The sequence below is a fragment of the Pinus tabuliformis genome, chromosome 2_2 (genome assembly GCF_031772625.1).
Source record: "Pinus tabuliformis cultivar Carrire ecotype Pingquan chromosome 2_2, CPIR1, whole genome shotgun sequence".
Classification (NCBI taxonomy): domain Eukaryota; kingdom Viridiplantae; phylum Streptophyta; class Pinopsida; order Pinales; family Pinaceae; genus Pinus; species Pinus tabuliformis.
In genome coordinates, this window is record NC_142300.1 from 56,765,276 (window position 1) to 56,790,715 (window position 25,440).

The 25,440-nt window shown below is 41.9% G+C and overlaps 1 protein-coding gene across 3 annotated transcripts in view; it reads left to right on the forward strand.

Moving 5' to 3' along the window:
* LOC149191461 (uncharacterized) overlaps positions 1–25,440 on the forward strand; it is a 311,627-nt gene that overhangs the window by 84,969 nt on the left and 201,218 nt on the right. For all 3 annotated transcript variants that reach the window (XM_089406243.1, XM_089406242.1, XM_089406241.1), the window contains one exon: positions 19,250–19,362. In XM_089406243.1, coding sequence (XP_089262369.1) covers positions 19,250–19,362 — 113 coding nt within the window. The remainder of the gene's footprint in view (positions 1–19,249; positions 19,363–25,440) is intronic.

Sequence of the window (25,440 nt, forward strand, 5' to 3'; positions counted from 1 at the left end):
TTGCGAGAGGAATACTTGATAGAATACCTTAGTGTAATAGGTCGTTGAACCGGAACGAGAAGATCTACAAGATGGGATGGTTAACGGGGATTTTTGGTGGCATGAGGAGGCATGGTGGTCAATTTACCATTTTACCACATTAAAAACATATTTTAACTGAGGGAAATGTGCTCAAAGATTAAAATAATAATAAAATAGGAGCTTCTAGAGGGGTCCATCAGATCTATTAAAGAGGAAGAGGAGGCCATAGAGGATAGATTGGATTGTTGATATTTTATGTTGATGAGGTTTGGAGAACCTAGTTCCCAACTTCTATAGCCCCAGGATGGAAACCCTCGGGTTTGCTAGTGGGTGTTAGACGAAATCCCAACACCCTTGAGGAGATTTTGCTCAGAAATCTCACGGTGCTTCATTGGAGTTTTGGAGAGAGCAATTTGCAGTAGCAAGTTTGCAACAATCTTCTCACTGGGTTATCTGCCTCATTTCTAGGGTCATTCATCATTTTGGTCAGAGATCTTTTTCTGGGGTTTTCTCTGCTTGCTTGGCAAGCCCAGGCTCCACAATTTCCTCATGCTGATGCACTCTTTCCAGTGGATTAATAAAATGGCTTAGTGATTTTATTGGCATCTATTTGTGTATTAATTTGTTGGTTGTGTGTCTATTTACGATTATTTTGCTGTTCAAGTTCATTTCTGGTATCTACTGTTAAATTTTCCATTAGGGATATTACATTTACCGTGCTGCATGTGTGAATTTCTAATTGCTGTGTGTGAGAATGAATTAAGCATTTATATGCCCATTTATAAGCAACTGCATTTCGAGAGCATTTAGATATGCATTTCACCAAGGTAGGAATTTCCTAAAAAAGGGAAATTACATAGGGAACAATTTAGAGTGGTAATGGACACAGAATTAGGCCTAACAGATGGCTGGGATTTTTTGGCAGAGAGCTAGGGACATTACACATTCTACCAATCAATCTAGGTGGTCTCTTCTTGTGGCCTTGGGATTTTCAAACTCTTTTGGTAATCTTCAAACATGCTAGAGTTTTTACATGAGATACATTAAGCTTGGAAACAACCCAACAAGGATATGGAGGCTTATCCCTTTAGACATTCTTAGAAGAGATAGGAAAGTGGTTTGATAATGTAGCGCCTCTACCACCTTTACTAGTTTAGAAATAGAGTATTCAAAAGGAAAAAACCTTTGTAATGTCCTGAATGGAGATTTGAACAGTAGATACCAAAAATAAACTTGAACAGCGAAATAAACACAAATAAACACATAACCAACAAATAATACACAAATAGATGTCGATAAAATAACTGAGCCATTTTAGTAGTTCACTGAAAAGAGTACATCAAGTTATCAACATGAAGGAATAGTGGAACCTAAGCTTGCCAAGCAAGCAGAGCAAACCCAGAAAAAGATCTCTAACCCAACTCATGAATGGCTTAGCAATGATGTAGATGGCTCGGTGAGAAGACTACTGCAAAACGGGTATGGAAAAACTACTCTCTCCAAACTCCACTGAAGCATTGTGAGATTTCTAGTGAAATCTCCTCAAGAGTATTGGGTTTTCGTCCAACACCCACTAGCACACCTGAGGGTTTTCGTCCTGGGACTTCGAGTGAAGTAGAGAACCAGGTTCTCAACCTCTCATACAAGAAGTAATATCAAATCCAAGATGTCCTCTAATGACATCCTCCTCCACTTTTATAGATCTAATGGATCACTCTAGAACTTCCTATTTTATTATTATTTTAATCATGGAGCACTTTTCCCTCTTTTATTTTAATTAAAATATTATTTCTAGTGCAGGAAAAGGGTAAATTGGCCACCATGTCTCCTCAGGTCACTGAAACTCACATCTAACCATCCCATCATGTATATATTCTCGTTCCGGTTCCAATGAGCTATTACATTAAGGTGCTCTGTCAGGTATTCCTCCCGGAATGCCACTTTAAGCGTAATTAATTGAGTCAGGCCCAATAATGATTATGTTTTCTAAAAGTTGTCGGAATGTGTTGGAATGAAAGGCAAACTGTGATGATGAGGGAATATACAAAGGGAATGCCATCGAACCTCATAGAAACTCCATAAAATCCCTCCAAAAGCCCTTGAGCCCACTGATGACACCAATCTGCACCTGTGACCTATCTGCCCCCAACTCTGAAAGTCCATCCTAACCATGTCATAAGGACACCAGAAAAAGGAACATTACAAATCCTCCCGCCCCAAGATTGCTTGCCCTCAAACAATCCAACCCTGTGGACCATTCTGGTGGTCCAATGTAACTGAGACCCAATGCTTGGATCCCATACGAGCCACTCGCTGATGCTCTGCCTCTATGTCAACTCATCATGAATGGACCCCTCAATGCTCGAATCCCAAACTGATCTCTGACTGTACCTGTCATCAACCAATCCTCTTGGATCCCAATGCCACCATGGCCAATCATCACCCAAGTCCCATGGCTCAGACTGTGCTCTGTCTTCGGCTATAGTTGCTGCTCCATAAAGCGAATACGAACTCATAAACTCTCTCCAATCCCACCTCTAGCATAGGCCGAGGTCAACCCCACTCTGTTGATGTTGGGCTAGTGCTACTGAAATACTGATGAACTGTCGGTCCACATCTCACTGCCCACTGAGACATGTAGTAACCCTCTCATCTAAGCACCCTTGCTGTACTATGCCCCAAACTAAGGTTTATATTCCATCAAAAGGATACCAACTCATGATCTCTCGCCAATCCATCTCATGGGAAGTGTCGGATGTATAGGCACCTGTATATCTGATAAGTCCCCTATGCTACATCGTGCCCCACTCATGCAACCCTGCTTGGTCAGTCAACAATATCCATCTAGAAAATCCTGCATCTCTCCCTATAATGGGTACAAGTGGCCAAACTGTGCTGCAAGCCCTTTCTATGTACTCCTGGAGAGGGTTGCTCCTTGAAAGCACTGCAGCTTTGTCAGCTGCTTGTCCATCTACCTGCACCTCATCAGTAGGTCAGCCCAAAGATGGATGCACCACCATCTCCAACAGCCCCTCCCTCCTTTGATCGGAAACTCCATGCTCTTGCCGTCTACTAGCCTCTTGCAAGACTACCCGGTCAACCTCCAACACCTCCTGAGGACAAGTGTTTGCAAACACTACCATCCTACTAGATGTCTGTACATCTGTCTGCTCCTTATCAATGGCTAACCCCAAGGGTGGCTGCCCATCCTCCTCCATCCCAATGTAATGATCCTAAACAAGAATGTAAGTGATATACAAAGCATGCAAACAATCCAGCGATAAGAAAAACGAAATATACATTAAGCACCCATGGAATCACTGGAAATAGAGAACTGCTGAGCCATTTTATTACTTCTTCAGAAGCAAAATACATTAGTAAAATAGAATGTTGCACCTGGGCTTGTCTTAATGGACAAGCTTGACAAAACCCAGGTGAGAAAATGCTGAACTGAAGGCTACTACAACTGCTGCACCAAACTGAACTGCGCTGCCCCAAAAAACTACTTTGTCTGCTGACTTCGAAGGGTTGGGATCACTGCTTCCCGTGCTCAGAAATGATGAGATTTCAGCTCCTTGCTCCTTGGCCTAAACCCAGAAAAACCCACGAAGGAATTGGCCAAATGTTGACCTCGGAATTTTGGCCCAAATTCCCCTTACCTCCTCTAGTTTCTGGCTGAGTTGTGACCCCTGTTTGACCCCTTAGATCTGCCCAGAAAATTCTATAAAATCAGGAGCGTGATCCTTACCCAAAACCTAGAAAAACCCAAAAAGGGTTTCCCTTGGTTCCAACCTTCAAAAATTGACCTTTCACAGCTTGGCCCTCCTCCAACTTCAAATTCTGTTGCTGTCACTGATCCTGTCAATCTCTTCTCTCCTAGCGCCAACAATCCTCCTCAAATGTCCCTCCAAGTGATCTCTTACTTCTCTCGGCCAGCTCCAACTCTACAATTCCTTCCTCCAACTCCCACGTGAGCCTAGTGGTGGCTCTCTACGCAGGCCCCGAGTAACTGTAAATCGAACTGCTGGGATCCTGGCTCTGTTGGCTCCAAAACTCACAAGAAAGGCTGACCCTTTGTTGCTCTCCCAATCCTCTAACTCTCCCAGCAAATGCTTGATCACTGATAGCTCCAAACTCCCCCTACATATTCTCCAGCTAGCTAGAAATACGCACTCCCTGTTGTGGCTGAATGGTAGTGCTGTACACACTCCCGGAACTCCTGAAATACTTATGGAACTGCCTCTCTAGGGCAGGCATGGATGGTCCCCCGAAGTAGAGGTTGAATCTCCCGCTTGAGAGATTCGTGGCTAAACAGCCGGTTGACTCAGCTAAACAACAGAGCGAATAGTCAAGTAATTTTGATTGCAAGGTGTAAGAATGAATCCAAATGAGAGCTCTCTCCTCCTTGCCTCATGTGGGCCCTTCCATCCAGCACTTCGAATTCCCTCCAAATCATTCGAATGGCCTAGTTCGAATTCCGACGTGGGTGGCCCCGACCTTCCTCTAGCAACCAAATTAAGTTGAATTTCCTCCTAAGTCCCTAAGTCGAAAACGCTGGGTTCTTGCCCTTAGCCAAAATTGTGCAAAAATGTGTGGAAACACCCTGTTACAAATGTGTTTGAGAAGGGACATGATAGTCCTCCCCTCCCAAATGCTGCTTTCCCTCAAGCAACCTCAAATCTGGGTGCTCTAAAATGTGCTCACCCTCCCAGGTGGCATCCTCATCTGGCAAGCTCCTCGAATGCACCAAAAATTGCCTGTCCTCAAGCAATGCCTAAGCAAGCATTCTCTCTAATTGCTGCTCCCCACTGTCACTACAAAATGTGCCAGGGTTCCAGATGTGCCACTAGATCCTGCCTGACCTCTGCATTTTCCTCATATAAAAGAATCCTTCAACACTAGGAACCCAGGCAATCCTGTCCAACATGATGCTCCCCTTGCTCCATTCACTATCCTTCCCGGTGAAAGTACCAGAAGTCCCTTGCTTCATCAGTGACTCGCTAAAGCCCAATGGAAGATCTGTATGATCTCCCCCTGTAGTAGCTGACGCATCCTTAAAGGTTATTGAGCTGTGGAGCGCTGTGATGCCCCAGTTCCCTGCTAGTCCCAGAGTGGTGCCACCATGCTGACACTGCGCTACTCTGACTATGTCATACTCCCCATCGTGCGCAGTCAGTATCCTCCTCTCCTGGAACTCGATGGTGGAGTAATGAAAGAGGCGAGACACATCTTGCTTGGGCATCTCCATGGCACCAAGGCCTACCCATCCAAATCTAACTTCGAACCTGTGCAACAACAGAGAATGTCTGCCTCCCCATATGATGAAACCCTCTGTGAACCCCCATGTGTCATCCCATGAGCGAACTATATCACCTTCTGCCATGACTCCGCTCATCACGAGTGATCTATTGATCAACTGAATCCCTACATCCCATAGCCAGACCTGTTGCGACATAGCCCTGTCAACGGATGGAATCCCTCTGGCCCTCATCTCTAGTCCCTGCATGTGATCACTATATAGGCTCCATATATTGCGGGCTAATCTGATGCATGCTAATCTGCCCTGTGCCTGCCACTTTGTAGTACCGATGATCTCTGGGAGCGACGTGTACCAAAGAGCTACACCCTGAATGTAACCAAAAGGTGGGTATCTGATACTAGTAATCGACTCAGGGTATGTAGACCCCTCTTGTCCCTGCCAACCATCTCCCGTGGGTCTGCCATCCGCCCTCTCGATAATTTGCCAATACAATGTCTGGAGGTCGGGCACATACTGGAAAGTTGCCTCAATCGTACATGTTATCCTCTGCTCACACATGGTCCTGACATGCCCTATGGAAAGAGTGACACATGTCTCCCTCGTGACTTGCTCCCCAGGCGTAGGCTCACTGATGAACGATATGCCACCGCTGCAAATGATCAGCTCATCCCCCAACTTGTGGTTTTTAACTCGTGCACCAACCCAATGGCAACACTGAGAAGTCTCTCCCCTAGTGTGTTGAGTGTCATCCCAATATCTCGGGTGAGCTCCCTCTCCTCAACTGCTTGTGTCCAGAGTGTCAAAGGACAACAACCAAGTCGTCTGTGCCTATAAGTGATGTATAAGAGGGACAAGCATGTGAGTCCCCTTGGATACCATCGAGTATCGCTCATCTGCGTCCCTGTTGATCCTGGGTGAAGTACACCCAAAGGTATGCCTGGTGTCTTCGTCCATAAGTCTCCTTGGAGGCAACCCTCCAAGACCTCGCTATGCAACACCATATGCCCCTGCATCCCACCAAGTATCCCTGTAGTCCTCGACCTGGCACTATACCCTGCAGCCTATCCCTGTACACCACTGGATACCCCGTGCTACTGCTGTACCATCCTGTACCATCTCGTATCCTGCTTGTGTCACTGTATCTGGCTCTCCCCACGTGTACTCGATGCGAGGTGAGTCACTCAATGCAAACCAACATGCTACATCAAACAACCACACATCTCCATGCTCCTCTGCAGGCCACTACTCATCACTGCATACCTCTATACAACACTGGATGCTAGGTTCTAAAATTGGGTCTGTATGCATCAGGTCGCATCCCTCTACATAAGATTGGACTCTGCGACATATCCTTGTGCACCCTTGGGTACCACTGCCTACTGTCGTACCACCCTGTATCATATGCCATCCTGCATGTGCCAACGCATCCACCAATCTGCTAGTAATCCCTCCATGATGTGGGCTACATCTCCCCATCTGCCCTGAAAGACCTGAGCAGTCTGACTCCTCACATGCCAATGGGAATGACACTATTGTGCCTATCCTCAGTAGCTCCAGTGTCCAATATACCAATGAGAGAGCACCGTCTCCATGTAATGCCCTGTCCGGTGGTCTGCTGATGCCACCTCCTCCTACCAGCTCTTGCCATAGTAGGCTAATCACCCTATGACTCCATGCACAATCAATATGCCAAGACAACTCATGAAATTGGTCTGCTCCCCTGTCAAACCATCTTGTCACTAGTGTTGTCTCGGGCTCTGATGGAGATCTGAAAATGTGTGTGCGCCCAAACATCGGATCCATCACGCAGCTACTACCGTCACCTAATGACTCTATGATGTGATGGGAAATGCCACCTGGATCCCAACAACAATTTGGCCCTCAAGTCCCTATGGTTATCCATGGCTTTTGGTGAAATGTGGCCATGGATGTATCCAACCACCTAGCTTGCTACATCGGGTACCAGCTTAGTACCTCTCACCATCCAATCCCAAAGGAGGGATCGAATGTACAATCCCCTATGGAAGAAACAAGCCCTCCAAGCTGATGCAATGTCATACTTAGCTCATGTCGCTCAGTCCTACTAACCTGACCATCCCCTAGCCTCTAGGGTATGTCTAGACAATGCTGCCTCCCTCAATCCAATGCATAAGGGTGGCTAATAACGTTGTAGATCTCGTTAATGTTCCTCTGAAATAAACTGTGCTGAAATCCCAACGTGCGGTCTCTATGCTGCCCCTCATTAATGGCTAGCCCAAAGGATGGTTGCACATCCTCCTCCATCATGGACTCAACATGAGCCTCCAATTGCTCCTCCATAGACAATCCAACATGTAAGACATGCTCGCCAATCAGCTGCAGGTGACTGTCGTCGGTAACTCTAGCATAGATCTAGATGCCTCTGTACCTATCGGCTCCTCATCAACGGTGGAGATGTCTCCCGACACCTCATCAACCTGTGGTGTGCTACTATCACCTGAGTACTTAGTCACAACCCCGGATACCTCATCAATGGATACCTCAACAACGGATGGCACCTCCTTAATGGTGGACACCTTCGTGTCTCTTGGCACCTTGTCAATGGAAGGCCCTGTGGGTGTGTGCTCTACTCTCTCCCCCAAGGTGTCAGCCAGAGCTATCAAAGGAATCTCCAACAAGGGTGACTCCTGCGTCACACTGGACACATTGACATGCTCCTCATGCTCTAGTGTGCCCAAAAAAACCTCCTCCTTGGGCTCCTGATATCTAAATCCAGGTCTCCACCAGCAAAAGCGCCCCCTGGTCTCACCCTCTAACTGTCCTTGTCCTGTCTGCTCCTTTTGAGGAGATCTGATGCCCTAATTCTGTCGACTTTCCCCACACAATGTAGATGGTTGCACCCCCACAGCCTGCGCACCACTAATGTCTCTGCTGTAAGGATGAGAATGGATTTGGTCCAACACCTTCCTCAACTGGGCCAATCTCTCATCATTCCAATGGATTCCACCCCAGAATTCCTGCATACTAAATCTTCTTTGAGCCATAAGTTGTCTATGGTTTAACCCGTCACTGTGCATACATGCTCAAATCTTCCATGATCTAGATGGCTGCTCCACAACTGGCCAAGATGATGGCTCTGATACCACTGTAATGATCCTAAACAGGAATGTATGTGATATACAAAGCATGCAAACAATCTAGCGATCAGAGAAAAGAAATATACATTAAGCACCCATGGAAACACTGGAAATAGAGAATTGCTGAGCCATTTTATTACTTCTTCAGGAGCAAAATACAATAGTAAAATAGAATGGTGCACCTGGGCTTGTCTCAATGGACAAGCTTGACAAAACCCAGGTGAGAAAATGCTGAACTGAAGGCTGCTACAACTGCTGCACCAAACTGAACTGCGCTGCCCCAAAAAACTGCTTTGTCTGTTGACTTCGAAGGGTTGGAATCACTGCTTCCTATACTCAGAAAATTATGAGATTTCAGCTCCTTGCTCCTTGGCCTAAACCCAGAACGACCCACGAAGGAATTGGCCAAACGTTGACCTTGGAATTTTGGCCCAAATTCCCCTTAGCTCCTCTAGCTGTTGGTTGAGTTGGGACCCTTGTTTGACCCCTTAGATCTGCCCAGAAAATTCTATAAAATCAGGAGTGTGATCCTTGCCCAAAACCCAGAAAAACCTAGAAAGGGTTTCCCTTGGTTCCAACCTTCAAAAATTGACCTTTCACAGCTTGGCCCTCCTCCAATTTTGAATTCTGTTGCTGTGATTGATCCTGTCAATCTTTGCTCTCCCAACTCCAACAATCCTCCTCAAATGTCCCTCCAAGTGATCTCCTACTTCTCCCGGCCAGCTCCAACTCTACAATTCCTTCCTCCAACTCCCACGTGAGCCTAGTGGTGGCTCTCTGCGCAGGCCCCGGGTAACTGTAAATCGAATTGCTGGGATCCTGGCTCTGTTGGCTCCAAAACTCACAAGAAAGGCTGACCCTTTGTTGCTCTCCCAATCCTCTAACTCTCTTGGTAAATGCTTGATCACTGATAGCTCTAAATTGCCCCTGCGCATTCTCCAGCTAGCCAGAAATACGCACTCCTTGTTGTGGATGAATGGTAGTGCTGTACACACTCCCGGAACTCCTGAAATACTTATGGAATTGCCTCTCTAGGGAGGGCGCGGATGGTCCCCCGAAGTAGAGGTTGAATCTCCTGCTTGAGAGATTCATGGCTAAACAGCCGGTTGACTCAGCTAAACAACTGAGTGAACAATCAAATAATTTTGATTGCAAGGTGTAAGAAAGAATCCAAATGAGAGCTCTCTCCTCCTTTTATCTTTGTGGGCCTTCCTTGCCTCATGTGGGCCCCTCCATCCAACACTTCGAATTTCCTCCAAACCATTCGAATGGCCTAGCTCGAATTCCCACATGGGTGGCCCCCACCTTCCACTAGTAATGAAATTAAGTCGAATTTCCTCCTAAGTCCCTAAGTCGAAAATGCTGGGTTCTTTCCCTTAGCCAAAATTGTGCAAAAATGTGTGGAAACACCCTGTTACAAATGTGTTTGAGAAGGGACATGACACACAAGCTCAATATGAACCTCCAACTAGCTCTCCCCAAAAGGCTCATCATGCATATTGTGCACCCCCTCCTCCTCAACTGGCTCATGCTCCATCATATGCTACTCATGCTGACTCATCACTGGTGACGCACTATCCTGAATGTCTCCCATAGGGTCCACTAACTGCTCATCATCTAAATTTGGCCTACTTTCAACCACTTCACATGACTCATGCTCCTCAGAGGCATCCTTGTAAGAACCCATGAACTCGTCCAAAGAAGAATCCTCACCCTGAAAATCAGAAGGAATCTCCTCCTGTTCTACCTCTATCATCTCCTCAGTGTCACTCAAGCATGAGTGATCAGGTCCCCAAGGTCCCTTGCAAATGAAGCAGAGACCCTTCCTCCTTAGCTCATTCTTGCTGCATGATCCACCAAACCTGAGCAACTCCTCCCTAGTCAACTGTCTCTTGAACAACCCAATGTTTTTCTCAACCAACCTTTCGGCTAGTTCATAAGCAATAGGTGAAACCAATTGTTCTCTCCTCCAAATGGTCAACAATCTAGCTCGCAACTCCCTGCAAATGGCATCACGATCTCCCATAACTGAAGACAAAATGGACAACATGTTTGCTTTGACTGTGTTAGGGTGATGTTTCTTAATGCTAAAGAAACATTGGAACATCTGATGGATCAAGTCATCACACCCCAAATCAAGCATGATGTCATAAGATCTAACCAGGGCCATGGCTTTTAGAATCTCAAGCTTCTTCCCAAAAGTAGGACCCTCATTGTTATTCAAATCTCGAAAGGTCTTTACTATCTGTCTGAAGAGTTTCCTCATTATGTCATCACTGTAAGGAGGTATAGGTGCGGTCAACCTCATAATGTTATTGAGACAAGATGCAACTGGAAATCTGACCCCTTCACAAAGTTCCTCCAAGAACTTGTGTTGTATGAGAGCAAGCATTGCTGGTTTTAGAGCCCAAATTAGTTTCTTCCCTTCCGACTAGTTCACTTCAGAAAGGAGTGCATCTAGTCCATCTAGTTTGGAAAGGGCTTTCCATGTCACCCTCATGTGCTTCAAATATGTCCCGAGGGCAAGGATTTTGTGTCCAATCTTCAGTTCCTTCTGCAAATCTATTGGCTGCACATGGGTACGAATGGCATGGATCTCTTTTGAAAAAGGTCTGTTGGCCAATTTTGTTTTCTGATCTATATTGCAGTCCATGGAGGGACTGTTGTGTTGGTGCATGAGATGTTTTAAATACTCCATTTTTACAAGGCTTTGATGGTAGCATTCAACACATAGGATCAAGCATGCAAATGGCAGCAATATAACACACTTTGTCTCAGAATATACTATAATGTTCCATGCTAAGTTTCAAACAACAAACTGTAATATATCAAGCAAATGTTTCCAAGGGTATTTGAAATTTTCTTTCGGCACCTTTCTATAAACCCCTGGTATGCAAAATTAAATGGGAAATAACACCTGGAAATCGCTCCTGCTGATGAAGTGATAATACGTTGCAACACTTAAAATCAATTCAACCCTTTTACGACAACTCTGTCTTGGAATGGATTGGTTGATCTCAACCTCCACAATTTAGCTGAACACATTCCCAACAAGTCTTTGAACTCACCTATCAAGAGAGAATGCTTCCGGTTTATAGGGAAGAGATGCCCTCGATCCCCCTTATAAAAGTGCTTTTTGCAGCTAGTGAGGAAAGACTCTCGACTCCCTTAAAATATTGATCTTTGTCCAAACATTGTCGAAAACCCAACCTTTCTGTAGTTTGTAACCGATCCACGACAAGAGTGAGCATACACAGTAGAAGACAATAATTTAATGCACTTGGCTCCATGCCTGCTGACAAATTCGTTTTTCTACAGGTGTAATTCTTTGTGTGTATTCGACCTCGATGCTCAACACCACTGCAGGCTTCTAGACACTTTCTCTGCGCAGGTGTATGGTCAAGTGCCAAATTTCCGACGTTTATTAGAACCGCGCGGCCAACTTCACAATACCACAGCTGGATTTTTTTTTGGTTATCTATGGCCACGCCGGATAACAAAACTGAGTCCCCATGCCTCGATCTCAATCCATTGCCAAGCCAAAACATTAAATTTAGCTTGCTTGAAAGGTAAAATAATAATTTTGGCTCCACGCAGAGATGAATTCGGCCTTAAATAGATAGATCGAGCCACTGGTACAATTTGCTATAGATGTCACAGGAAATTTGGTCTTGTAAAGACAAAATTCGGTCTCCAACAAAAATAAATCCCGATTTGCTCAAAATGGATTGATACATTGTCCCGTACTCATAGCTATGCTTTCACTGCCAGTGCAAAATTGATCGGTCTCTGGAATTTCAGAATCAAAATTGTCCATTGAACACACGAACGCACATGTGCTTCAAGAATCGAAACGAGCTCGACCCAGCTGGAATATTTCGATGGGTTTTGACGTGGCAGAAGAATTTTACGGAGCCCACAATTCGCTCGAATGCAGACAATTCTTTTTGGAACAGCTGACTGAGTTGCTCCACTCAACCGACAGGCCTGTCAGAGATGCTCCCTCCGATCATTGTCAAATGTAGACTCTGTTCGGTTGTAAACTCCCCAAGTTCGGCATACAAGGAAAAGAAATCGACATGAGTTGGCTTAACAGAGTTCGTCAACCAGTTGTACCCACGATCTTTACTATCTTTGACTGAATGCCTGTTGTCGTACCTCCGGTAGGTGGTCTGTTGGCGCCCTAGAATCACAAACATGAACTAGGTTGCCTTGCGGCTTCACGCGAGGCCATGTAGTAGACAGGTGCCCAATCGATGCACAATCTTGGATCGACCCTCAACACTTAACCGACAGATCTTGACATTGCTCTGCAATTGTTGTTGACAACGACTTTTATCCAAAGCGGGCATGATTTGACTGATGGCGGCTTGCAGGCACGATGGAATTCGGCTACATCGGGCAAATGGATTGGCTGCGAGTAATCTTCAGTGGTCAACTCGTGACTCAATCACGTCTTTAGATTAATTCACCAATGCCGCTTCTACGAGCAGATTACTATGCGACTTGTATCACCACATGGCGATTGCCCTATGTCTGCTTTGGCAAAATCGACCCGTGCAAATACTGGTAATGCGTCCTTTAACTTGCGATTCCACCAGGACCTCCATATAGGATCGATTCATTGCACGAATTTTACTAGTCATTCTCACTGTGTGGCTTCCACTACCTTTATGAGATTGTTGGCATGCTGAGGATTACCACGTTGACCATTCTTTAGTTGGATGATTCATGGCAACGAAAGAGAATGAGATGTGCGATCAAATGGAGCAAATTCGCGCCAAATGCAATATATCGAACGTTTTGCGTTCACAAAATTCAGTTTCTCTAAATTTTCCACTGAAGCTTCAACTTTGTCTGTGACTTTCACGAAATCAACTTCAATTAACTGGAGAAATTCGGCCAAGAATTTGCCCTTTTCTATACTTTTCCCATGACCCCTTAAAATTTTTTCAAAGTTGAACTGCAAAAAACCCTCGGTTGGTAGGAAGACCAACTTTGATACCACTGTAACGACCTGAACGGAGATTTGAACAGTAGATACCAGAAATAAACTTGAACAACTAAATAAACAAAAGTAGACACACAACCAACAAATAATACACAAATAGATGCCGATAAAATCACTGAGCCATTTTATTAATCCACTGAAAAGAGTACATTAACATGAAGGAATAGTGGAACCTGAGCTTGCCAAGCAAGCAGAGCAAACCCAAAAAAAGATCTCTGACCCAACTGATGAATGGCTCTGGCAATGATGTAGATGGCTTGGTGAGAAGACTGCTGCAAAATGGCTACGGCAAAACTGCTCTCTCCAAACTCCACTGAAGCACTGTGAGATTTTTGAGTGAAATCTCCTCAAGGGTATTGGGTTTTCGTCCAACACCCACTAGCACACCCGAGGGTTTCCGTCCTGGGGCTACCAATGAAGTAGAGAACCGGGTTCTCAACCTCTCATACAAGAAGTAATATCAAATCCAAGATGTCCTCCAATGGCCTCCTCCTCCTCTTTTATAGATCTGATGGACCCCTCTAGAACCTCCTATTTTATTATTATTTTAATCATGGAGCACTTTTCCCTCTTTTATTTTAATTAAAATATTCTTTTTAATGCGGGAAAAGGGTAAATTGGCTACCATGTCTCATCAGGTCACTGAAATTCACATCTAACCATCCCATCTTGTAGATCTTCTCATTTTGGTTCCAACGAGCTATTACACTAAGGTGTTCTATCAAGTATTCCTCCTAGAATGCCACCTTAACTTGAGTCAGGCCCAATAATAACTTAGTTTCCTGAAAGTTGTAGGAATGTGCCGGAATGAAAGGAAAACTGTGGATAAAGGAATATACGAAACGAATGCCATCAAACCTCCTAGAAACTCCACAAAACCCCTCCAAAAGCCCCTGGGCCCGCTGATGACACCAATCTGCACCTGTGACCTCTCTGCCCCCAGCTCTGAAAGTTCATCCTAACCATGTCATAAGGAACACTAGAAAAAGGAACATTACAACCTTTCAAGCCTAATCCAACCTTTTCAACACTAGTCAACAAGGTTTTGGTTTGATGGTTAAGTGCAGGTGGTGATATTTCCCCTACAAAGGTTCAAATTTTTGAGAGACAATGTTTGTATATCGATGGTCATCTTGCCCATACAAGCAGGCTGTTTCAAGTAGTGGGGCGAGATGCAAGTTCTAGGTAACTTTGGTGGAATAGATAGTCCCCACTTGTAACTTCTTAGTTGAAGGGATCTTCTTTGAGTGTTGTAATTCAGCTAGTCTTCCTTGTAATACTCCTAGAGTGGGGAAGGGCATGCTTGCAGTGTCATGATAAGAGGTAGATTTGTCAAAAAATAAATAAATTCAACACCTGCTCCTCTTTTTGCCCAAAAATTTAGAACTGGTAAACCATTGTTCATGTGAATAGATTCAGATCATATAATCCCAATATGGCCTTTAAATGGCTTGTGACCTTTGCTTCTCCCATTCATCATCTCATGGGTAGAAGCCCTTCTTTGCTTTTCAGACTTAAGTCATATTAACGTCACCACAAAAAGTCCAGTGTGCTTCCGCCAGCTCATTTGCGTCCAGTACTAGATTTTTGTTTGCATTTTACAGCCCTTAAACATAAATCCTCTTTTTCCATGTTACAAAAAGAGTCTGTAAGGTGATATATAAACATTCAATAAGTGAAAGAAATAAAGTATTTATATTAAAACAATATTTTATTTAAGTTCGATCTGAATGCTAGATCCTGTCTAATCCCACTCCTATCCAAAATTGGCTGGAAAGTAAATAATAATAGAAAATGCCTCAAATCTCTTCTAAAAGTTAGGAGCCCCAAATAGCCAAAAATGTATATGCCTAAAATTTGACAAAACAGGTTAATAGGTATTCTAAAAATAAAAACAGTTCCAAAATCAAGGAACCATAACATGACCTTTATGCACAACAACTATGGCATATAGACCTAGATTTACCTACAAGAAATGTTTTACAAACCCACTTCTTGGACTCTAGGTGGCTCCCTATTTTGAAGAAGGGGGAAAAGAGGCTACCTTGAACAAGGTTTTGCAGTCAATTTATTTGAGCTATTATGTAATATGAAATGCCTTATTGTCCAGTGACTTTGCATGTTTTGTTAGGATATTCCGACACATAGGAAATAGTTAAGTATAACTTGGTCTATTGTAGAGTTAGGTAAAGTGTGTTTCTTTACTATGTACTTTTGTAAGTTACAATCTGACGGTCATGATATGTAGTGATCCGACGGTTCAATCTTCCCTCGGTATTTGTTGCTCATAATGATGAAGTGAGCAAACTTTGGCATGAGCGATTTGGTCACTTAAACTATCGCTCCCTTCAGAATCTATGTAAAGAAAATATGGTGATAGGTTTTCCAATGGTATCTTGCAGAAATGGTGTTTGTTTCGGATGTGTACTCGGAAAACATCATTGGGATAGTTTTGAAAAACGTGCCTCTTGGCACGCCTCAACCCCTTTATAGCTTGTGCATAGTGATTTATGTGGTCCACTTCCAGTTGTTTCATTCTCTGGCTACAAGTATTTCTTAACTTTCATTGATGATTTCTCCAGACACACTTGGGTATACTTCTTAAAACTCAAGAGTGAAGTATTTAACATGTTCTTGGCCTTTGTTGAAAAACAATCTGGACATCAAATTCTTAAGCTAAGATCTGATAATGGCGGAGAATATGTTAACAACAAATTCATCAACTTTTGCACTGAGAATGGAATTCAAATGCAACATACTGTTCCATATACTCCACAACAAAATGGTGTAGCTGAAAGGAAGAATCACACCTTAAAGGAAATGGCTAATTGTATGCTTCAATCTAAAGGACTTAGTCTTAATTTTTGGGCAGAAGCAATTAACTGTGCAAATTACATAATAAATCGCACTCCTACTAAGGTTTTAAAGAATATCACTCCAGAAGAAGCATGGAGCTCAATTAAACCAGTTGTAAGTCACTTTCGTGTTTTTGGAAGTGAAGCTTGGGCCCATATTCCAGATGAGAAACGAAGTGCCATTTCTCTTTCTTCAGCAGAAGCAGAGTATCGTGGTGCCGTAGAAGCTAGTAAGGAAGCCCTGTGTCTTCGTCAGATCCTGTCAGAGTTTGGCTTTCAGCAGCAGCATCCGATTACACTTTGGTGTGATGATCAAAGTGCCATTCAACTATGCAAAGATCCAGTCCAACATCAGCGCAACAAACACATTGAACTGCACATGCACTTCATCAGAAAGCTCATTCACGACCATGTTCTTGAAGTGCAATATTGTTCAACAGATGATCAAGTTGTAGACATCTTTACAAAGGCTCTCACAGAGGCGAAGTTTACTAAACTTCGATTTATGGTTGGAGTTCAGGAAGTTGTCACTAAAGGGGGATAGGCTCTAATGCCTCCTTCCTTCTCCTATTGTGTCATATTTGTACATCCTTCAATCCTATCCCAAGTTGTTCTTAAGGGCGGATGTTAGGATATTCCGACACATAGGAAATAGTTAAGTATAACTTGGTCTAGTGTAGAGTTAGGTAAAGTGTGTTTCTTTACTATGTACTTTTGTAACTTACAATCCGACGGTCACGATATGTAGTGATCCGACGTCGATTTATGGTTGGAGTTCAGGAAGTTGTCACTAAAGGGGGATAGGCTCTAATGCCTCCTTCCTTCTCCTATTGTGTCATATTTGTACATCCTTCAATCCTATCCCAAGTTGTTCTTAAGGGCGGATGTTAGGATATTCCGACACATAGGAAATAGTTAAGTATAACTTGGTCTAGTGTAGAGTTAGGTAAAGTGTGTTTCTTTACTATGTACTTTTGTAACTTACAATCCGACGATCACGATATGTAGTGATCCGACGGTTCATTCTCTCCTCGGTATTACCGACACTTGATTTGTGGCTTAACACCCGATTGGTCCATGATCTCTATTTAAAGAGCATGGAAGGTCATTTGTAGGGTAACCGTTCATGAGATAAGCTTATGTAAATTTTCATTCTTTTATTAATAAATTGCCTGAAGTGGCCGCGTTGGCTCAGGCCGTGGACTGTTTCCCTCTTTGATGGTTATAACCATGTCAACAACATTGGTGTATTGATCTGTGATCTATTTGTGAGCGTTGTCCTTTGGTGTTCTGTCTGAGGAACTTACCCTGTAAATTCCTACATGTTTTCCCCTTGTTTCATTCTCAAACATAGTTGCCTATGAAATGGAAGATAAACAAACAGTTTGCCAGAAAATGAAGTATTAGAGAGATCTATATCAGATATCTTCAAACTTTCCATCTTTCTAGGAGGTAAAGTGCATCAAATCTACTTCAAATATTTGAATATTCATTGCAACACCTTAACTTAGTCAAATAACTTACAAAATATTGAAGACCTACAAAGAAAGCAGAAGGTGCTCTCACATTGTTAAAACATAATTGCTAGGGGTCACTAAAGGGGGATAGGCTCTAATGCCTCCTTCCTTCTCCTATTGTGTCATATTTGTACATCCTTCAATCCTATCCCAAGTTGTTCATAAGGGCGGATGTTAGGATATTCCGACACATAGGAAATAGTTAAGTATAACTTGGTCTAGTGTAGAGTTAGGTAAAGTGTGTTTCTTTACTATGTACTTTTGTAACTTACAATCCGACGGTCACGATATGTAGTGATCCGACGGTTCATTCTCTCCTCGGTATTACCGACACTTGATCTATGGCTTAATACCCGATTGGTCCATGATCTCTATTTAAAGAGCATGGAAGGTCATTTGTAGGGTAACCGTTCATGAGAGAAGCTTATGTAAATTTTCATTCTTTTATTAATAAATTGCCTGAAGTGGCCGCGTTGGCTAAGGCCGTGGACTGTTTCCCTCTTTGATGGTTATAACCATGTCAACAACATTGGTGTATTGATCTGTGATCTATTTGTGAGCGCTGTCCTTTGGTGTTCTGTCTGAGGAACTTACCTTGTAAATTCCTACATGTTTTCCCCTTGTTTCATTCTCAAACATAGTTGCCTATGAAATGGAAGATAAACAAACAGTTTGCCAGAAAATGAAGTATTAGAGAGATCTATATCAGATATCTTCAAACTTTCCATCTTTCTAGGAGGTAAAGTGCATCAAATCTACTTCAAATATTTGAATATTCATTGCAACACCTTAACTTAGTCAAATAACTTACAAAATATTGAAGACCTACAAAGAAAGCAGAAGGTGCTCTCACATTGTTAAAACATAATTGCTAGGGGGAGAGCCAAAAACTACAATGATGTTATATATGTTATGCATGCGATGGCATTGGTAAGCCTTTGTATTGATAGAAACCTTCCTTGAGGTGTTGATGTTAATATGAGAAATATTGTAATAGTTTGACAAACATACTGCTCCATCTCAAGTATGTGTATCAGGATAGGCCCATGATACATATGGCTATTCACAATGGTGTTTCATACTTGTTAAATTCCAAATTTGGACTTGTTTCAGACAGAGTTGTCGAGTTTGAAAGGCATAAAAAGTTCCTGTGTCAGAGTTAAATGCAGATAGATAGAGCAGCTTATAATTCCAACGTGCAAATATTCTCCAACTTGCTTATGATGACAATCTCATCTGAAAGTTTGATGAAATCATTTTTCCTTCGTCGTGCACTTTTTACTACCAAATTTGGTCACCTACTGCTATTGTGTTACTTAAAGGTATATTGTTGCTGCTAGGTAGAATATTTGATTAGAGCATTTATAGTTGTTCTGTTCAACAAAACAAGGGAAATATTCTCATTCAACTACCCCTTGAACGGTCTGATCGAAAAAAACTCTCATGTGGTACATTCTGCTTCTTTCCAGGAATGATGGTTTCATCAGTCATGATATTATGGAAAACATTAATGTGTATCACCAGTAGCGAGTCACCAATTGTTGTTGTGCTTTCAGGGAGCATGGAACCTGGATTTCAAAAGGTGAGTTCTTGAACTTCAGATGCTTCTAATCCAGGTTTTGGATTAGAAATCTTCTTCTCTTGACTACTATTTTGCAATTTATTTTCTGTCAATATTCTTGGATAGGTGACTATATGTGTATATATAAAGTGTCAATTTTGTCAATGCTGACTTTTCTTGAAAATATAATGTTCTTTTTCTGAAATATGTTGGATAGTTCTCAGCAAAGTTCCCTCCAAAAGTATGTCAGAAAACAGATGGCCTCAGCAAGTCTTGAATGAAATCTTCTCTTTCTAGGGTTTACTGTTTTGGTTCACCCTTACTCATGTTCTTTTCTTTTCTTGTTATTTTGTTTGTATCTTTTCATCTTTTGGCATTTAAGAGTGATCTTGTCACCCTCATAGTGTGATATTAATTGGCTTATTTATGTATTTATTTATTGAGGAATGCACTTTATAAAGTTGCTTTAGCTAAGCTGGTGTGCTATGAGGCGCATATCTATGCCATCAAAGTCACCCAGGGCTTTCACCTAGCTTCATCTGCACCACTTTTGAGGGGGAGGGGGGTTGAACCCAAGTCTCTGTCTTAATACAAACCCGAATTAAATGAACAATAGTTCATTTACAGAGGAACATCCAACATAAGAAGGATAATAGGTTTAAATCCATATATGACAATTAATATTGGATAATAAATATAATAGATATGATATGATTTTCAATGCCATGTGACGGTATACCTATATGGTAGATAAATCATGACCCTTAGAATGTGAAACTTCATTTTTTATTATTGTTATTTTTTAAAAGAATGGGTAGGTTCTGTTTTATTATGTCAATCTAGTTTGAAGGCCAGAACCTTTTACAGCTGATGCAAAATCTTCTTCTGCTAAATTCAAAAAAGACCAAAAATGGCTTGAGACTCCAGCATTTCAATTACATACTGCAGTTCTGACATAACTACTCTTACATATACGCTAGAAGACCCCTAATATTTCTGCAAACTTACATGGCATAGATTAAAACAAAGAGATAAGACTAGTCTTCAACCATTGCACCAGGTGCAACAATGACATCATTTTCATTTTCTTCCTGCCGTGGGAGGCACAGAACTGTGGCCAGATCCTCGCATATTTCACCAACCTTTGTCTTTTGCTGCTCTGATACCTCCATCTGGGCCACCCCAACCTCTGCAACCATCACTTTGTTTTCTTCGAGGACTGGTGCTTCTTATAGAGGGATTTCATTCAAGACTTCGGGAGCGCGCTCCCTAAAAAAAATTTCGCTCCCTGCCTTTTCGGGAGCGTTTTCGGGAGCGTTTTGCCTTTTTTGCCTTTTTTTTTTTGTAGTAATGTTCGAAATGCAATTTTTTTTTAAAGAAACAAATAGTTTTTGAGTGGGGCAGCTTAATGATCAAGTCTAGGCCCTAGTATTGATATGCTATTCATGGTAATGTTAAATTCTTAAAGTAAAAGGATGAAAATGAAAGAAAATGTCACTTTTACTTAAATTTTTAACATTACCATGAAATGACTCAGGATGTTTGAGAGTGGTTTCGTCCTCATTGGATTTCATATGGAAAAAGTAGAATTTTAGATTTCATTCAAAATCCAGCAGACTTATCAGTTTTTCAGGATTTCAGGATTGGGGGATTGCAATGTTTCCATTGAATTTTGTCATGTATTAGGGTATGGAACTCGTATTTAATCAAGAGTACCAATCCCTCTATGTACCTTGATGTTAGTGACATTGGTTGTCGAACTCCTCTATCATGACCCTTCTAAAAATGTACGCATCACTCAAACAAAATCTTGACTTGACATGCTATGCTTTTTCTATCTTATGTTAATGCTTAGAGGGTGATATTAATGACAAAGATCCCCATACAGATACAAAGGTAATGACAAAGATACCTCTGGATATTAATGCTTGGAGGGTGATATTAATGACAAAGATCTTGATTTTGCAACAAGAGTAAAAAATTAGACATTTCTCGTGGTGGCAAGAGGCCTGAGCATAAGAAATAGATAATAGATTTACTTCTCTTTTCTAGTTTCTAGTAGCTTTTATAACTATTGACTCTTTCATATTTATTATGATATTTTTTTAAACAATATATGACAATTTAAGTTTGAAATTGGCAATTATAACTCATTAGTAATGAATTATGAATATGATGCTTCATGAAAGTTGAAAGTTGTTTCATTTCATTTCATTTTATAACATTTCATTTCATGTTAGATATTATTTGTTGTAATGGTTACACTTAGCTTACAAGTACAGCTTTGGTGATCAATGATGATAAATGTTATATATTGAATTTTGAAAGCTTGAAACTTTAAGATTGATGAATCATGAGACTCAATATGTTGTATGTTACTATGTTACTAACTTGCGGACGTGGTTGATGAAGATTATAACTTCTAGATGATTGTTGTTATATGGTTCAATCTATGCTTTTTTATGTTTTTTATATCTAATTCATCATTCTACATGTTTTTGTTGACACATATGTATCAAAAATTAAAAAATATAAAATATATATATATTTTTAAAAAATCGCTTCGGGATTCGCTCCCAAACCGGGAGCTTCTGAAAATGGTCGCTCCCGCTCCCGCTTCCGCTCCCGCTCCCAAGTAACATGGGTCAAGTTTAAAATTCAGTCGATCAAATGCGATCTACAGGTGGTCCATTTTGGTCTGGAGCAGACCAATTTTCTAGTGCAGCAGAGCAAGTTGGGCTTGCTCTTCAACCTTCTTCATCCCCCCTATCTGGAAAGAAAGTTGATGATAAATTCCATGGTTTCTGTCATATGGACCAAGTGTCGACTGAGATCATTATCCTCTGCTCATGACGGAAGCTCCATTCTGAGACCAACACTACGTTCCTCTCTACCTTCTGCAATTATGCACAACCAAGCTTGAAATTCTGAATGAACACTGATGCTTAATACTTTTTTATAATGAGTCATACCTGGCCCTGCTGAACACATGCTTCTCTCATTGATTTCGTAAAAACCATATTCCTTGTACATTCTCCCTGTTAGGCAATCATTTCCTGATTTAATTCCTCTACCATAAACGGTCACCCTCATTGAAACTAGTGTCTTCAGTTGAAATTACAGCGTCTCAGATATATGATTGGCGATCTACAACAATCCTCCATATTCAATAGATTTGCAGTTGTAACTTCGCGGTGCTGGCCCTGCTGGACTCATGCAATGATCATCAACTTCAAGATTGCCATTACCTGTGTACATTCTCCTTGTCAAACATTCCCTTCTGGAGTTAATACTTCTGCAGCAATAGGCCAACTCCATTAATGTCCACAACTCAATTTGATAGAGCAAGGATCTAGGGATACAATTGACAAACGTTCACACCCCTTTATATTTAACATGGTTGAAGGTTTGCTTCCACCTATCTAGAATCCCAGTGTTGGACACATGATCCCTTGACGCGAGCACACAGACCCAATGATCTGGTTTAATTGAAGATTGCCAATCGAGATTAGGAGCATCATTAATCCAATTTGGGATTTGACACTTTGCCATTGGGTTTCCATCCAAACCATTAAACCTTTAATACTTGTTATTAGAGATAATTCCCTTATTAATGATGTTATAGTTTGTTTACTCATGGGATGTATTGATTTACCCTCCTCGATCCATCTTGTTCCATCTCCCCTTGCTCGAGACTGACTCTATGGTTTGCCAGTGAATCTGCAACAGAGTTGAGATTTCTTTTGACGTGGAAAAACTCAATGGCATCAAATTTGAGAATTTGCAGACTTATTCTATGGAGCATGGGTGATTGTATTGACAAAGGGTCCACTTTGATTTTGCGTACTTGTTGAATAACCAACATTGAATCGCTAAACATCATCAGATGTCGAATTTTCCTTGTTATTGCCAATTCTAATCCCTACCATAGGGCTAAGGATTTGGCCTGATTGTTAGTTGCAATCCCTAGGCCCTATGCAAATTTAATCTCTGATCTTCGTCAGGGTGAAAAATAACCCCTCCTGCTCCTGCCACCACGGGGTTACCTTTCGAAGCTCCATCAAAGAATAAAGAGAACTTACCTTGGTTGCTCCATGAGTTCTGAAAGTCATCGAGGTTCATTCAAATAATGAAGGACTTGGAGACTTGAGGCTTAAAATTGAACCTGACAACATGATCTTAAGGATGATCAAGCTTGAACCATTGCTTCTTACTAGGAGTCATGTCATCCATCTCTCTCGAGTCATAACCTTGAGCAGAGATTGCCTCCATTAACAACTGAGATGGTTTGATTGCTTAGAGCATAGGGCTGGGACAAACATCGTTAAAGATTGCCTGATTGCGAGCCAGCCAAATGGCCCAACACAAATATTTTGGGAATGGCATCCAACATCTCATTGTCACTGAATCTGGTTTCCTTTGCCAAGGAATTTTATGCTTCTAATGCTCAAACATGTCATGCCAGTTCTCCAGAATGAAGCAGATTTCCCTGACCTTTTCAAGGGCGATTTTCCAAACCTCTGTTGAGAATGAACACTGCCGAAAGATATGGGGGATATCCTCTTCCGCCTATACACAAAAAACACATCTGGATGGCCCTTGGATACTCCTTTTTTGAGGTTTTTTGCTGTCAACACCTTCCATGTACCAGTTCCCAGCAGAATGTGTTGATTTTCGACAACCCATCCTTGTTCCAAATTCTGATCTATGCTTTATCGGGTGACAGTTGCGAAAATTGTTTGGTTAACAACTTAACACTTCATAACTTGCTTTGACCATGTAAACATGCTTTTCACTACCTGTCTAGATTCATCGATCCAGTCTTGCTGTTATTATTGGGGCGAAGCCTTTTAAAGAGGTTACCAATGAATTCTAATGAGGCTGGAGATGATGAGGGACATCATGGCATTGCCAACCAATCCAGACACCAGAATCATCCCACTGCAATATATCAAAAAGCTTATTATAATCGTTTTCTTCCATCCATTTGCCTAGTTCCTTAAAACCATTCTCATTCATCAAGACTGTTGTTCGAATGTGATCCTTCCATAGGTTGATACACGCTCCATTCCCTACTTGCCATCCCATGTGATCAAGAATGATTGGGGCCACTGCTTTGCATAATTTCCATATCTTGGAACCTTGTTCTGGCCAAATTTCTCGTTCAGGTCTATAGAGCCTGCTCTTATGGAAATATTTTTGAATGAATGCTTGCTTCAACCATTCTAAAGAATCCAAGACAAGACACCAAACAATCTTGGCACCCAAGGCCAGGTTCATGATCCCGGGATCTTTGATAGCTAATTCGCTGAATTGCTTGGGCAAACATACTGTGTTCTAGTTCACCAGGTGGAACCTATTTTCATTATCCTTCCCTGCTTGCCAGAGGAATTTCCGCAATAGGCCTCCAATTTGATGGATGATTCCTTTAGGGGCGAGCAAACCAGAGGTCGTATATACTGGGAGTGATGACATAATTGACTTTATTAGCACTCTTTCCTTACCACATTTAACCACTGTGCACCCCATTTCTGAATTCTTTTTTGATATTTTGCATGGTTTCCTCCCACTTGTCGGCGTTAGATGATCCTAATGATATTTGGATGCCTAAATATTTAAACGATTTCCATTCCAGTACAATCGGGAAATCTAGAGTCTTGGATATCTCATTCAAAGTCTCATCTGAGTAGTTCCAACCAAATAGTTGGCACTTCCTTTTATTAACCATCCCTCCAGAAAAATCAAGTTAGCTATCCATAATTTTTTTGAAATGAGATGCAATTATTTTGGCGCCCCCCTAAAAGGAGGGTGTCATCTGCAAATTGCGTGTGGTTGACTCCCTGGGTATTCCTGGCTATAGTCAAACCCACTAGTTTACCTTCTTGCCGCACCTTTTCCAATTTCTTGCTCAGACTTTCAGCCATTATAATATAGAGAAGTGGGGATAGGGGGAAACCTTGCCTTAATCCCCTTAAAGTGACAAAAAAAGAAGGACGACCATTAACTAATGGCGCAATCCAAGGGGAACCAATGCATGCTTTTATCCACCTGATAAATTCTTTACACAAACCCAATTTTTCTAACATCAAATATAGGAAG